Raw genomic sequence first — 16,596 nt, 5'->3', positions numbered from 1 at the left:
TGATCGTTTTCATATTAGACGGTGCATAAATTTCGGTAACATCAGAGCGAACTGGTATGCTCCGAACCAGGAAGTAAATTTTTTTTCTCTGTCTCTCTTCTCTTCTCTTTTTGTTTTTCCTTGCGATGACATTGCGAAAAGGCAAAATACGTTGGCGCTAATTGAATAACTGTCCATTAAAACTAAATTGCGAATAATCGTGACTGCGATATGCGTACTTCCGGGCTACGTACAGGCACGCGAGAGCGAAGAAACGCCTGTGTGGTTGTTGTTTCTTTCTCGCGGTTTGAATATTTATTTATTTATTTATTTATTTATTTATTTATTTATTTATTTATTTATTTATTTATTTATTTATTTATTTATTTATTTATTTATTTATTTATTTATTTATTTATTTATTTATTTATTTATTTATTTATTTATTTATTTTTTACGGGCACGTACTACTAAATAAATAAATCAACCACGCTTTAACAAACAGGGCAATGTATTTTTTACAATAGTCGGTGATTATTTCGCTTTCCTTCGGGAAGAAAGGATTCGATGGGACTTTTGATATTTATAAAAACGATTTCTGTGAGAAAGTTGAGCCTAACCATACTACGAGCGGTGTATTAGCTACCCTCGCAATTTAAACTGGTTGGTCTCGTTTTAAATATTGTACTCTATATATATATATATATATCTTTAAACAATCGAAAAAAAATTCTTACGCATATAATTGTTTGCACAATAACCTACAGAGCAATAGGGGGAAAAAAAACAACAACATTTTAATAAACCAATCGGTTGAGGAAGTGGATGCTTTGGCCTAGCTTCACCTTGAGGCGTTAGTTTGCGCGTTGATTGGTTGATTGGTTGAAAAATCTGTTCATTTCTTCTTATTCTGTCGAGTTATTACTTCACGCTGCGGTAAGTGTTCGTCTCTGTATATAATTCTTCCCTGTTTTGGCCTTCGCGTCATTTAAATGTACATTTATGTGTTTTTGTTTCAATATAGGATGTTGAGGTTGAAGTCGGTGTTAAAAGACCGAATAAGACTTTGTTCTTTTATTTTCGAGCTGTGTTGTTGTTGTTGTTCATTATAGTTACCACCGAGTATCTTGCTGGTCTTCAAGTCCCTGTAACAATAATGCAGAATGCAGGTCCTTTCGGCTTGTGAAAATGATTGTCGGTGCTTCACTGTGGAAACAACGCGGTTGTTGGTTTTAAGCTTCAAGGTTTAATGAACGTTGATTTGTTGACGCTTTGAAAAGTGCTGGAAAAAAAAGAGCCAAAACGTCAGTATCTCGTGAGTTGAAGATTGGGAGATTGATTGATTAATTATTCGATTTGATTTGATTGATTTATTATCTCTTCCACCGAAGGTGAAGGAGGTTATATTTTTTTTACCCCTTTCTAAGTCTTTGTGTGCAGGATATCTCAAAAGTATGTCGACGGATCCGGATGAAATTTTGTCGACTGGTTGGATGTATGACGAGGACGAACCGATTTAGATTTTGGTGAAGATCGGATCCGGATCCGACGACGAGAATTTAAGTGATTCTTCACCATTGAGAGATGGGGCCAAAAATGGTATATTGTTGTGGGGCCGGGTATCGGTGGCGAGCACGACCGCTAGGGGGAGCAGTAGAGTCTGTGGCACCGAACACACCGGAATTTAGGTCGTGACCCTCGGATAAGTCTGGAAGGCACGGGTCCCTTACGTTTACAGGATCATGAATCGCCAATAAATCGACCGCGTGGGGTAGGGTTAATTGCTAAACTTCAATATACCTAAGTACCCACGCGGGGAAGCTATCTGGGAAATCACACCCTCGACAGTCCTCGAGCGGGACGAGCCGTTACCGTGCTCGAACCGTGTCACCCGAGCAGATGGTCACCGAGGCCTGTCGGTCCAAATGCACAATTTACTGCCTTGCTATTTCTCAACACGCACCGTGCTAAGCCAATGAAATAAATGACAGGGAACGAGCTGGGACATTCAACAATAGGGAAATTTATTTATAATAATAATAATAATAATCGGGGAGGGAAGCACACAAAGAGCAGAGTTATCCGATTAAGAAATGTAATATACAATGAGCAAAAGAAAGCACTTGCACAATTCTACTTGAAGACATGCCCACACACACCCCCCAAAATAAATGATGGCCGCGGCCTATATTGATACCCCCAGCTCGGAGGGAAGGTGAGCTGGAGGTAAGGATGCTAGCTTGGACCTTTCCACCTCGTGCGGCCCTTGATCCGGCTCGGCAGGACTCGAACCCGCAACACTATGCCGCTCCAAGCACCAGGTACCGTGCTCTCCAACTGGCTACACACCAATCAACCAAGACCAACATGAAGATCAGAGAAGACAATGAGCCAGGACCAGACGAACCAGCCAGCATCAAGACCCACGACCCCCAAGACAACCAACCTCCCCAGCCTGCCATCCCTGTATATCTTTCTTGTCCGTGGTGAGAAAATCACCATCTGAGGCGGTCTCCACCCTCATTGGCCGGGGTGTCATGGGAAAGTCGCCCTCTGTGGCCATCTCAACCCTCATTGGCCGGGGTGTCATGGGAAAGTCGCCCTCTGTGGCCATCTCAACCCTCATTGGCCGGGGTGTCGTGGGAAAGTTGCCCTCTGTGCGTGATCTCCACCCCTCATTGGCCGGGGTGTCGTGGGAAAGTCACCCTCTGTGGAATCTCAACCCTCATTGGCCGTGGTGTCATGGGAAAGTCGCCCTCTCTGAGTGATTGGACAAGGGGTGGAGTCTGAGCTGAGGCGATGAAAATCTGCCCACGTACGTGGTCGAACGCACGTGGGCAATGGCGTCAGTGTGTGAAGTGAAGTGAAGTGAAGGAGATTTGTTGCAAAAGAAACTGCAGCGCACACATGTAATTCCCGTTAGACTCAGGTAGGGGACCCTAACTATATACACATACTTATCGAGATAACTAAACTTTGGGACTGCTGTCTCTGTGTGCACAAGGCTTCCAAATTCGTAACAATATAGCATGATATCTCAAAGTTGTGGATTGATTCGGATGAAATTTGTGGGACAGGTTGGGTGTGTGAGGAAGAAGAAATCATTCGATTTTGGTGAGGAGCCGGATATGGATACGAGAATTATTTAATGATTAAAGTGTCTTTTCACCATTGAGAGATAGGGTTAAAAACGATATGTAGCATGATATCTCAAAAATGTATTGGGCCCGATATGTTCCCGTGGATCAGTCATTGCGTGGTGGAGGTATGCGCTCAACAGATTGCCCTTTCTAGTTTAGTGTGTGCGTGTGCGCGTGCGTATACATGTATGTTTTATATGTAAACATATACATGTATATGTTCTACGAATTAGGTAATTCCACGTAATAATGGACATGAAGCATAAAATTTGAAAATGTATTTTTCAAAAGGATGTCTGTTGGACGGTGTTTAGTTTCGTCTGAATTTTCATAATTTATGTGATATTTACTCTGTGGATCAGGTCAGGTCAGGTATGGGAGCATGTGCCAGAACAGCACGTCGCTGCGTCCACTTTCCGCCGGTTCTCCAGGGGCCTCCGTCTGGCCATCCCCCAGGCAGATGCCAGGCCCATCCCCATCTCCTTGAGATGATGGTCAACCTGTTGCAACCATGAGGCACGTGGTCGACCCACTGGCCTCCTCCACTCATGAGACTCCCTCGCTGAGAGAATCTGGTGAGCAGGATCAGAGTCAGGAAAACGAGCCACATGTCCATACAGCCGCAACTGACGCTCACGGACTATGCAGGTAACAAATCTCATCCGAGTCTCTCTCAGCAACCGCTCGTTGGACACAAAATCCGACCAGCGATAGCCAAGGATTCTCCGAAGAGACCTGGTACCAAAGGAATTAATGGAAATTAAAATTAATTAAAAGGACCTGGTACCAAAGGTCTCCGTCTCAGATCCTTGGTCAGAGTCCAAGTCTCGCACCCATAGAGCAAGACTGGAAGTACCAAGGACCTGAAGACTCGGACTTTCGTCCTCCCGCACAGGTACCGGCAGCGCCACACCCCATGATCCAGTGAATCCATGACTCCCCAGGCCCGACCCAGACGTCTATTGACCTCTGATTCGCAGCCAGTAGAGACATGAATATCACTGCCAAGGTAAGTGAATCTCTCCACGACCTCAACATCCTCACCACAAACAGACACAGACAGGACAGCAGCATCCAAGATGTCACCGAAAGCCTGGATCTTAGTTTTGACCCAAGAAACCCATAATCCCAACGGCTCCGACTCCTCATTCAGCACCTCGAGGGCCCCCAAGAGGATGTCTAAAGTCTCCGCAAAGATGACTGCATCATCTGCAAAGTCAAGGTCCGAGATCTTGACATTCCCAAATGACGCACCGCAACTTGATCTCTCCGACATCCTCCCTAGAATCCAGTCCATACAAGTGCTGAAAACTGTGGGGGCAAGTACACATCCCTGACGAACTCCAGTAACAACTGGAAATAAGTCAGAGATGGTACCACCACACTTCACAGCACTCTCAGTACCAGAGTAGAGTTCAGACATCAGATCGATCAGTTTTGGTGGCACCCCACGAAGACCAAGAATCCTCCAGAGGACGTCCCGATTCACTGAATCGAACGCTTTACAGAGATCAACATAGGCTGCAAGCAGCCCCTGCCGAAACTCTCGTCTGCGTTCGGTGAGGACACGAAGTGCAAGGATACGGTCAATCGTTGACCTCTTTGGTGTAAAGCCTGACTGCTCTGGACGCTGGTGCTCAAGCAGATGGGGGCGAACCCTATCGAGAATTATCCGAGCAAGGACCTTGCCCGGCACTGAGAGCAGCGTCACCCCTCGGTAGTTGTTGCAGTCTTGGCGATCACCCTTCCCTTTCCAGAGAGGGACAACAAGGCCCCTCTTCCAGTCAGTTGGGATGATGCCTGTGTTCCAGGCAGAGCACAAAACTGCATGCAACGACACAAGTGCAGCATTTCCACCAGCCTTGAGAAGTTCGGCATGGATGCCACAGATCCCTGGAGCTTTGCCCCGTTTCAACTGGTTCACCGCAGCCCGTGTTTCCACAAGCGTAGGTGGACCACAGTTGATTCGAGGGTCAGCAACAGGGATTGTAACACCCTTGACGTCCAACTCGACAGCTGGGGGATCAGCCTGGTACAACCGCTCAAAGTAACCGGCCCAGCGGGCCTTCACTTCAGACTCCTCTGTCAAGAGCCTACCACTCTCTGCTCGAACTGTAGTGCTCCGAGGGATGGGCTTGGATGAACGTAATGCGCGAATTCCCCTGTAAGCGGGACGAGAATCACCTGTCCACAGGTGATGCTCTACCCCCTCACAGATTCCTCGCACATAGCCCTCCTTGTCCACCCTCAGTGCACGTACAGTTTTACGCCTCAGCTCCCTGAACAGCTCAGCTCTGCCATTCAGCCTGGCCCTGCGACTCTGGTCAATGGTATCCAGTGTCCCTTGAGAGACAAAATTCTTCTTTGCCCTGCGGTGAGCTCAAAGGCATCCACCGGCAACATCAAGGACGGTGGTCTTGAAGGCGCTCCACAACTCTTCAGGACCCCCCAAAGCACCCAGACCCCCCAAGTGTCCACTCAGCCTGTTCGCAAACTCCTCAGCTACTCTCTCATCCCTGAGCTTGGCAACATCCAGCCTCGGCTGGGATGGTACCATTCTCCAGGATTTAAGGTGCAGCTTTAGAGTTGCTACAACAAGCCTGTGGTCAGTATTGAGGAACTGAGCACTCCGGTAGACCCTGCCGTTCTGGATCATCCTCCAACGACCGTCAATGAGGACATGGTCAATCTCCTTTGCCACACCGCCAGCGTTGGAATACCAAGTCCAGCGATGAGCTTGTGGGCGCTGAAACCATGAACCAGCCACCCTAAGTCCATGACTTCTTGCAAAGTCAAGGAACTTAGTGCTATTCTGGTTCATAGTTCCTGACCCATGGGGACCAACACACACCTCATAACCGTCCCTATCAGTTCCAGTCGATGCATTGAAATCCCCCAAGACTCGAAGTGTATCTCGTCTGGGGCACTGATCAACCACAGACTCGAGTGTGGCGTAGAATGCATCCTTCACGGTGAGATCACTCGCCTCAGTCGGAGCATAAACAGAGACCAGGGAAATGACACCTAAGGAGTGACGAATCCTTAATCTCATAATACGCTCGTTGACCGGTGTTACCTCAATTATCATTGGGGTCAGCTTATTGGACACAGCTACAGCAACTCCTTGGGTATGGTAACCATCAGAGCGACCAGACCAATAGTAGGTGTAACCACCCACCATTATCTCGCCGCAATCCGGTCTCCGAACCTCAGAGAGAGCTGCAATCCCGATGTCCAAACGCTTGAGCTCAGATGATAACAGAGACAGGTGATCATCCTCTCTTAGGGATAGGACATTCCAGGCACCCACCCGAAGGGACCGCCTCAGGTTAACCCAAGGAGACCGCCGTCTGGTGGACGACACCTCAGCACCACTCCTACACACTCTCCCGCAATCTGACCCAGGGATGTTACCCCGTGGTTTCCCTCCTATCAAAGATTGGGGGTCCCGAAGGCTTTGCCCCAATCCCGTCATCCGGTGAGCTGCCCTGCGAAGGGAAGCTGCACAGGAGGTACTCCCACGGAGTGGGTCTTCAGATTTTTTTTGCGTTTTTGCGTTTTGCGGAATGAAGGGTTTTACGGTGGCCGGAGTGCAAATCCTGCCACCAACCTCCTAATAAGAAGTGACCCAACTGCAGGAGGACGTCCGCAGACACAGTTGGGCACTAGATATGGATGGACGTTGGCTCACAAGGAGCTCCTCCGCCCTTTGGACTCCGTGCATGATGTCACTTGATTTGGCGGCCATCTTGAAAGAACTGCCTCAACATCTTCCAATGATAAGTCATTCTGTCTGTTATCATTTTGTCGAAAATATGGCTATTTGATGAATGTTTTAATCCGAAGTCGTATTCGCTGAAGAATAGTACTGATATAGGATCAGGCTGTAGTATAATTTTTGAAACATTTCCACTGTTGTGTACCTTTTTTTGCAATTTATTGTACCAGGTGCACATTGTTACGTACGTTACATTTTTTTTGTGTTGTCCACGGTCTCATGCCTTTTTGATCAAAATATAATTTTTGTTCAAAAAAAACAACCAAATGTTCGCTGATGTATGTAAGAGATTGTATAGATATCATAAAATGCGCCCTAGCATTGACTATCCAATATGTGATCGCATGGGTTACATCCGTTACATTGCTGAGTTGCGTCAGTTACAGTGAACTTTTGAAAATATTTCAACAAACAACAGACAGATCGTATCGTTGGAATATAGAAAGTATGCTACTAATGCTTAGTTTTCTTTCCGCGAATGAAAGGTATACTACAAATTCGTTATTTCGCAGGATTTAAGAATTGTGCTCTGGCCAGTTTTAGTTGTGTCCATTTCGATGTTACATCCATTAGGCCTCTTAAATGTTGATTTTTGCTTTAGTAGTAAACTACACAGTGGGGTTTGTACCAATATCAGAAAGCCATAGAGACTAATTAAGATGTGTAATAAAGAAACTCTCTGTAATATGGCCAACCTTTTCAAAATTTCAACATTAGTGATGCAATTTTTGTCTCAATGTTACGTCCGTTACGCTGGCATTACCCTTTTCACTGTCGTATCTGGAATCGTCATCAATGTACTATGATGCTTTGTGCAGAGCTTCAGTGTTCCTGCAGCAGTCTCTCTGGATAGGATTATGCTGGATGGTTTGCCATTTCCTTCCCCTCAGTCTTGTTGGATCAGGAGTTTGTTAGTTTGGTCATGGTGCCGGTGATTATTCGCCTTTTCTTCATGAAAGACAGTGGGATTACATCAAACATGCACTAAATAATGCCAGCAGATGAACACCTGGTTTCACTTCTTTCAAATGGATGGCACCCATCGCATTGATTGATGCCTCGCCCTGCATGTGAAATACCAGGACGGCTGTTTATAACTGCCTCAGGATTTAATCCCAGGCTAAACAGCTCAAAGTTGAGTGTTAATAGTGTTACGGTTCTAGGAACCGTATGCATTCAATCATACAGGTTCCCCGAAGTTAGTTATGCCGTTAAGTATATGTGTAGACAGATCCCGTCCTTGTGTTTAGTGGGAAAATTAAAGGGGTGCGTTGCGATGTTTTTTTACTTAGATTAATAAATCTTTATATCCCCACTCAATTTCATTGCAAATGCAAATCCACGACAACCCATGGTACCCTCTGCCTGCTTGCCCCTCCTCTCACATGCTACTCGCGTGTGTTCACCTACTCGCCTAACCGGCGACTCGCTTTCCGAGGCGAAATCTTTGTGAGGTACCCTTATGGCGAGTGCAGTCATGCGTGGAGGGGCGGGCTCCCGGCATGGCAGAAACCCCGCCCAGAAGGGGCAGACCCATGGAGGCCCTGTCCAATCAGGGCGGACAGTGATGTCAGCTTTGACCAAGGCCCCGCCACGCTGAGGGAGGTCGATGGACTACGAAGGGACCCTCTGAGACGCACGTTCGTGTGAGTCCAGTCAAAAGGCTCAGTTCAGTTCTGCATTCGCTGGGGCGTTCATTGGAGTTTTGCTGGAGTCTTGAGTTCGGTGTACGAGGAGGATTGACAGATTGAGAGCTTTTTCACGAGTCTGTGGGTGGTGGTGCATGGCCGTTCTTCGTTGGTGGAGCAATCCATCTGGTCGATTCCAATAACGACCGAGGACACCCGACCTCGACTGGGTCTCTCGCTGGGTCCTGTCTGTGACCCTGATCCCCGCCCTGGGACTCTCTCTGCTCCGCTCGGGTTCCTCCGCGGACACGAGCCCTACTCGTGTGACTGCGGGCCGAGCTGCACGACCATTGGCAGGTGCCACACCACGGAGCACGACCTCTCTCCAACGTGCAGGTACCTATCCGAGCCGCAGCCCCAGCTCGTCTCTCTCCCTGGCTGCGAGGTTCCTTGGAATTCACATGGGTTTTATTTTCGTCTGTGTGTGTGTTTGTGTGTGTGGCGCTGTCTGCTAAGTACAATTGCATAAATGTTTTTGATCATTGTAAATCTCCTGTATATCCGCTATAAGCTTGCTCTGTGTCCTTGCTGTAAATAAAACAATTGCAGAAATGTTCCCAGTTCGTTTCCGTCCTTTCTTTCATTGGTCCAGCATGGTTCGGATCTGAGTTTTCGCCGGGTCTTTGTTCCCGTTAATCTACTCATCCTTGCCGGCATGGCTTTGGATGTTCCGCGAGACTGCACCCGAACCATTGATGGTGGTTTTCGATGCAACAATTGGGTGTGGGTCAACATCTTTCTTTACATATAATGACACGTATCTCATATCATGACGAAATTACCTTGCACTTATTCTAATGCATGCAAAATGGGAGATAACTACCTCATACTATTGCAAAGTTTTTGTCCTGAGAAGTAATTCCCACAATATGTGAATGGCACCTTGAGCCAACCCTTCATACCCACTTCTGATTGTGTTTGTCGCAAAGACTGTTGTTCTCTCCATTGATCATTGTGATACTCTGATTGGTGTTGCTGTTTGGACTTGGGTGATACCTCCACCTACCTGTATCTGTTTTTTCCATTTTAAGAAGCTCTTGCCTGATATTTGTTCTTCCTGTTACTTTACATAGAAATGTCTGAGGTGGCTCGTCTGAAGAAGCCTGTCATGCGTGGTTTGCTGGCCAAGCGTCTTCGCTTCCATATGCCCATTGCCTTTGTCGCTGCCTTCCTCAGTGCAGCTTATTTCAAGGTAATGGTGGAAGGACATTCCAGCAATTGGTGAATTTTGGTTTCTTCAATTTTAAAAGTCTTTTCTTTAGGCTGCTTCTCATGTTTTCTACCTATTCTTGGAGATGTGGCGAGTCAATCTTAAGGAGTAATACAAATGGCTAACAGTCTTCCTTTTATTTTTATTTTGTGTACAACAGCTACACCCAAATTATTATTTTACCCTTGCGGGTATAATTTGAGTCGATCGACTTTCACCTATGTTGTTTGCAATTATGGGTTTGTGTTACTTTGTGTCGTGTTTCTAATGAGCTAACAGCTTTTTTTTATTCAAAGATTTATGCATTTGTATAAAATGCTTGTTTTAAACATTCCTGCAAACTCGAATTTGTGATATATATATATATATATATATATATATATATATATATATATATATATATATATATATATATATATATATATATATATGTATATATATATATATATATATATATATATATATATATATATATATATTGTTGCGGTCTTCGCGCCCGCCGGCGTGCGAACGGCCACGTAACTCGAATCGCGGCACGTCGCCCACCGGACGGACAATCCAGTCGTGACCCTCTCGGACTAACGCCGGGAACCAGTCACGGGTGGACCTTTCGGTCTCACCGCGATCGAGCCAATCAGCCCCCGCGTGGGATAGGGTTGCTCGCCAAATTCGACCTACCTAAGTACCCACGCGGAGGGTAGACCGGGCGATCGCACCTCGCCGCAGGTCGACTTCGGACACGGGCCACTTAAGCGACCCGTTCCGTACTATCAGAATAACCGAGCGGTGTTATCGTCGACCTCGACGGTTCGATTAATTATCGGGCGTATTCAGCCCACTACCAACCCTTTACGTGAAGCAAGATGAGGGTTCAATGGGGGAAAAGACGAAGCGAAGCGGGAGAACAGTTCAACAATAAAGCACATTTATTCGCGGCACACGGGAAGCACACAAATACAATTCCACCAAAAGCACACAAAAAAAAGAAAACACAATTCCATTTACACAAAAAGCAAATATAAAAGTGAAAACACAGTGCAGAGCTAATACCAACTACCGAGCACACGGCAACACTTATACAATTCTTCTTCACAGACGGCGCCGACAACACATACCCAAAACCAAGGAAAGAATACCCTCAAGGATGAGGCGGGCCTGAGGCCGAGACCGGGTCGCGCCTACCCGTCTGGTGATGAGACGCGGAGCGGCGATGGCGCCTCACTCCGCGGGCCTCGCGGACAGTGCCTGGCAGGGGGTGGGAAAAGGGGCCCCCTTGGTCGCACTATCTCAGCGCGGGGGGAAACAGGAGGGGGTTGCTGATGCTCGGGGTATAGAGGATCTTTATTATCCCTGGTGTGCGTCTCCACCTCGGCCAGGTCGCGCTGCCGGCCTTCCTCGGGCGTGCAGCTCCCGGCACCGTCGCGAGCACCCCCTCGTCTGCCTTCGCCGCTGCCGCCTCTCCGCCTCTGGACTCTCCACCCTGGACTCTTGTCTGGGCTCTCCTCGTTCGACTCTCTTCAGCTTCTCCAGCTACTGCAGGCTTCGGGCTCCAGACTTCCACACTCTTCTGACTGACGAACACCGTCCTTTTATCCCCCCGTAGCTTCGCCTTTGACCCCCTCCCTTCGACCTTTCACCTCGCTCCCCATTGGCCCGAGAAAAAGTGGGCGTGAAGGCTTTTTGATCCACAAATTTGCATATATCGATCGTTCTGGAGGCGGGGCCAAATCGCCCCTCGCTCACCGATTGGACGGCAAAAAGTGGGCGTGTGTCGTTTTTGATCCGTTTTTGAAGCACAAAATCCGTGATTTTGTACACGCTGTTCAACGTGCGCCCTGCACGAGTCCAACACCGGTACCCACAGCGGGGCAAGAACGGTGGCGATGCTACGGTTGCGAGGTGTGACGTGAAGGTCGTGGCGGTTGTGGTGAAGCGGCGTTGTGGTTGGTGGTTGATGTTGTGGTTGTGGTGGTAATCATGGCGGTTGGTCCAAAATAAAGATAGTAAAAGAAAAACGGCTATCCTAAAGAGTCGCAGCACGTATAAATGACATGTATTCCCACTAGACAACGGGTTTGGGCCTAACTACACATGCACTTACCGAGATACCTCACCTAAGGGACCTGAATGGTGGTTTGCGAATTTGGTAACCACAACAATATATATATATATATATATATATATATATATATATATATATATATATATATATATATATATATATATATATATATATATATATATATTAGTATACAAAGTCGAGGCTCACGTAAGAGCGAACACACAGAAACATAATGAGGCAGGAGACGAGAGCGGTGAAAGAGGGAAGCACAAAATATTGGAGAACAAAGGATATGTGTGGAAGGGGGGATGGGGTGGAGTACACTAAGGAGGTGGGCTTTTGGTGGATTAATGGGGATAGTAGAGATCAAGATTTTGGACGGGGGAAGATATGAGATGGTGGTGAACAGCTGTTTTGAAGGCCTGAAAGGAAGAGTGGTATTGAAGAGAATGTGGGAGTTTGTTCCAGAGATGGGGGGGAAAAAAGAGGAATGAAAGGGTGAAGGCATGCAGTGATTCTTGATTTTGGCAGTTTCACCAGAAGTGGGTTTTTGGTGGACCTTGAGCACCCTGAGGAAATATAGAGGGGGGGGGCGGGTAGGGGCAGATTGCAGATTCCAGACAGAGCTTGGGGTGCAAGGTCGGAGAGGAGACTGTGGAAGACAGAAAGACCACCGACCTGCCTCTGGTGAGAGAGTGAGAGACCCAAAGACTCAGCTTTATCATGTAGTGTAAAGTCAAGCTAGATGTGAGGCAGGAGCACCACCCCAGAGGGGGGAGCAGTACTCCATCAGACTGCAGATGAAAGCCTTGTAAATGGTTCGAAGCTTGGGTGTGCCAAGGAAGGACTTTGCACAACGTAGGATGCCCAGTCGGCGACTGGCTTTGTAGGTAAGCTTGGAGATGTGGCTTTCCTCGGAACGATAATGGCAGATAGTGAGACCCAAAAGCTTGAAGGAAAGGTCTTCATCAAGGGGTTTGTTGAGAAAGTAGTGGAAGGGAGGGTGTTGTGGGTCCCAGACTGGTGGTTCCAGACAGTCAATTCAGAGATGCAAGGTGAGTGTGGGAGATTTGTCAGGGTTGAAAGACATATTCAAAGTGTTTGAACAGCTTGTGATTTTATCCAGGTCTGCAGAGAGTGAAGAGGCTGTAGCCTGCTGATCTGAGAGATGAGAGATTGTATGGCAGAGGGTGGAGTTATCAGCAAAGAGATAACATGCACCTCAGAAGGAATACTAATGTATTTTGCAAACTACGATGGCACTCTGCAGAGCACATACCTTTGCCAAGCTGAGCAATTGACGTTTTGTCTCACTGATAGGGCAGATCTGCATCTGCATCTGGAGCAAAATGTAATCGGCTTGTTCTTGTGACCTACCCAACTCATCCACTAAGTTTCGGCCGAATTGGTCCACAACTTTGAGATATCCTGCTGTCAGACGGACGGACAGACACACAGACGACATGACCTCCATCCATCTTCAGTGGTGGAAGTAATAAGATACATGAAATTATAGAAATTAAGGTTTGTTTTTGTGTGACCTTTTATTCCTATTGTTATGTTTGGGGGGGGGGGAGGTTAGATATCACCATAGAGTAGCATGGTCCGTGTGCGAGTCGATAGCCATCTCGATGTATAAGTAGGGAAACGTCAGCTTCAGAATTGTCTTGTTTGCATGTGTGACACACAAAGGGTGGTACATGGTAATAAGTAGTTCGGGATTATGGTTAAGGAAATTGTGTATAAAACCTCGATGTAAACCTCTACCAGCGGTGCAGGGAGACTTGCTATGAACGCCTCCTAAGGGGCAAAGCGATGGATCGCCTGGGATGGAAGGGGGGGTAGAGATGCCTCCAAAAGGGACGTAGTGTTGACGAAGGGGAAGGAAAGGGAGGAGCTAATTGGGGAGTTGGTGTGGAGAGGATGATAGAGGGAGTTGATGAGAGTTGGTCTGAGGCTAAGTCGAGGAGGAAAAAGGCAGTTGGTTGAGAAAACGTTTGAGAAGGTGTGTGAGTCTGAGGGAGATCGAGGAAAAAGAGTTAAGGAGGTCTTCCTGCCTGCCTCTGCCTCTGTTCGTCGCCCTGCCCAGCCCTTCATCGTCCTGCCATCATCTGCTGGTCTTGTCGTCGTCCTCGACCCTCCTCATCACCTGCTCATCCCTACTGTCCCAGAGCTGAGTTCCCCCGGTCTTTGTTTCCTTCCCATCTACGACTGAGTCTGGAGTGAGGCGCCTTAGTTTCATTAGATTTCTTTTACCTATTTGTACTGTCCATAATTATTTATGATATATTTTGTTCTCTTTCCTTCCCCACCACAACCCGCCGTCTTCCCCCGTCGCGATCCAATCATCCCTGGTTCTTTCGAATATTGTGGTGTGGGAAATAAACCCATTGGTTTTAAAAGCTTTAAGATTTCTTGTGTCTCCTCACGACCCGTGCACGCATTGTCCTTCATAACTTGGAACGTCGTCTGAGGGAGTAAACCGCCAGTTCGGCTCATCCGTCCAGCATTTGTGTTAACTGACCTGGACATGACGCTCTATCTGCAAAATACATTTCTACAATTGTTCTTGTTACACATCTTTTGAGATGCCAACCCATTTTTCTCAGGATATTTATCCAAAATCTCGAAATACTTCCTTTTGCGATGTGAATGACTGACACACTCACACTCACACTCACACTCACACACACACACATGGTCGGTTTCTATTTTAAAAAAAATTGAAAGTTGCAAGTCTCACCACCCATTTCTTTTCCGTTTGATGAGAAAATACCACTGATGAAGTTTCAGCCAAATCGAACTATGTTTCGGGGTCGCTCCCGGACATTGAAATTTCAGAATTTTAAAAATTCCAATAACCCAAAATAAGAAATAGAAAATCTACTGAATTGAATAATTTCTGGATAAAAAGTAATGCAGGTCATGAATTTACAAACATTAGGCATTTATTTCATCAATTTTCACATCACTGAATACTTGCATAATAATGCATTGAACAATTTCACGATTCGTGCAGGTCGGCATTTTCCTTCTATGCTCTGAAACAACCTGGAGCGAATATTGTTTTTGGTCCTCGTTGGAAGGAAGTATTTCATTGTATTCCATCATTAGAGCTACTCCACGTTCTGCATTGTCGTTCACTGCTTTGAGTTTTGAGACAATAGCCAGTGCTGCATTGTAACTTTCGCTCTGATGCCATGTTACTGGGTCATCATTCAAAAAAGCCATCGGCAATTCTAGGAACACGAAAAAACGTTGGGAATTTTGAGTTGGGAAATCCCACAGTTCTCTTCTTGGAATAGCGTGAACTAGTACAGTAGTTCGTTTGCTTGGATAATTACACTGGTTTACAAAAAAAATTCTGAGGCAAGCATGTGAATGGTTGTTTCTGACTAATTTTGATATGCTGAATTCAAATTTCTAAACAGTTTTGCTCTATCACCTCTAGTTTTTTTTGCTTTCACATATCTCATTTTTTATTATAATACATATATTTATAATATAATGTGTTTATTTCATATATTCAAATGGCTTATTACAGATCGAAAAAAAACAGACACAGAACACTGCCATAACTAAATATTACTATTACTTGGATATAAGCATATATATACACATCATAATACTACAGACAGTCAGAAGTGAGTTTTTTTTGGAGGATCTGGTGTACTTTGCCTTCGGGATGTCATGCAGGAGCATCCAGCAGAAGTCCCCCATCATGCTGAGGTTCCACCTGCCTTGGTAGTTGCTCTCCATCTTAGTAATATATTGGTGGAACCTTTCTCCATGTTCGTCACTTACTGATCCGAGGTTCGGGGGGAAGAAGTTGAGGTGGGAGTGGAGAAAGTGAATCTTGAGAGACATTCGGCACCCCATATACTGATAAGCCTGCAACTTCTTGACATGCATTTGGTAATCTAGTGCCCGTGTGTTACCAAGGAAGCCATGGCAGACTGACTTAAATGCTTCCCATGCTCTCAGTTCCTTCAAGGTGAGCTTCTCGAATACCTCATCCTTCAGCACCTCCCTGATCTGAGGTCCGACCAACATGCCCTCCTTGAGCTTAGCAGAACTGAGACCTGGGAACAGAGTGCACAGGTGTTGGAAGGCAGTGCCATCCTTGTCCATGGCCTTCACAAAATTCTTCATGAGGCCAAGCTTGATATGAAGAGGGGGAAGAAGCACCTTGTTCATGTCCACCAGAGGATTTTCTTGGAAACTGTGTTCCCCAGGCACGAAAGTGCTCCTAGACCTCCAGTCCTGCGTGTAGTGCTTGGACACAGCCCGACTGTCCCAGAGACAGAGAAAGCAGCAGTACTTCGTGAAGCCTGCCTGCATACCCATAAGGAGCCCAATGACCTTGAGGTCCCCACAGAGGCTCCACTGGTGCTGCTGGTTCATGACTCCTTCAAATGAACTGAGTGGCCAATGGGAATAAATACCCCAACATTCCCATGAAATGATTCTTCTATAGTATAAAATAAAAATGAAAAACCCAGCTACTTTATATAAAAGTATCATCCTACCGGATAATTGTAGAGCAGCACTAATCACCCTCTCTCACCACCAGTAAGCTACTGGCATTCCCAGCTGCAGAATGCACGTTTGACCTACGGAGTTTTTTGGATGACGCAAATAGCGTCATCGGCTTGCCAAAGTGTTAATTTGAGTTCAGCATCCCTAAATTAGTCTAAAACATCTATTTATGCAGTGTATTACTGAAATATTTAGATATT

The 16,596-nt window shown here is 46.3% G+C and overlaps 1 protein-coding gene across 1 annotated transcript in view; it reads left to right on the top strand.

The window, feature by feature from the left end:
- The first annotated feature begins 758 nt into the window (after positions 1 to 758).
- COX6C (cytochrome c oxidase subunit 6C) overlaps positions 759 to 16,596 on the top strand; it is a 28,869-nt gene continuing 13,031 nt past the window's right edge. Inside the window, exons 1-2 of the mRNA XM_085881436.1 lie at positions 759 to 915; positions 9,659 to 9,777. Coding sequence (XP_085737562.1) covers positions 9,661 to 9,777 — 117 coding nt within the window. The 5' untranslated portion in view covers positions 759 to 915; positions 9,659 to 9,660. The remainder of the gene's footprint in view (positions 916 to 9,658; positions 9,778 to 16,596) is intronic.

This window comes from Eptatretus burgeri, chromosome 5 (genome assembly GCF_056783735.1).
Source record: "Eptatretus burgeri isolate ZD-2024b chromosome 5, Ebu_testis_v1, whole genome shotgun sequence".
Taxonomy (NCBI): Eukaryota; Metazoa; Chordata; class Myxini; order Myxiniformes; family Myxinidae; genus Eptatretus; species Eptatretus burgeri.
The sequence above is the reverse complement of the archived record's forward strand: the minus strand, read 5'-3'. Positions and strand labels throughout refer to the sequence as shown.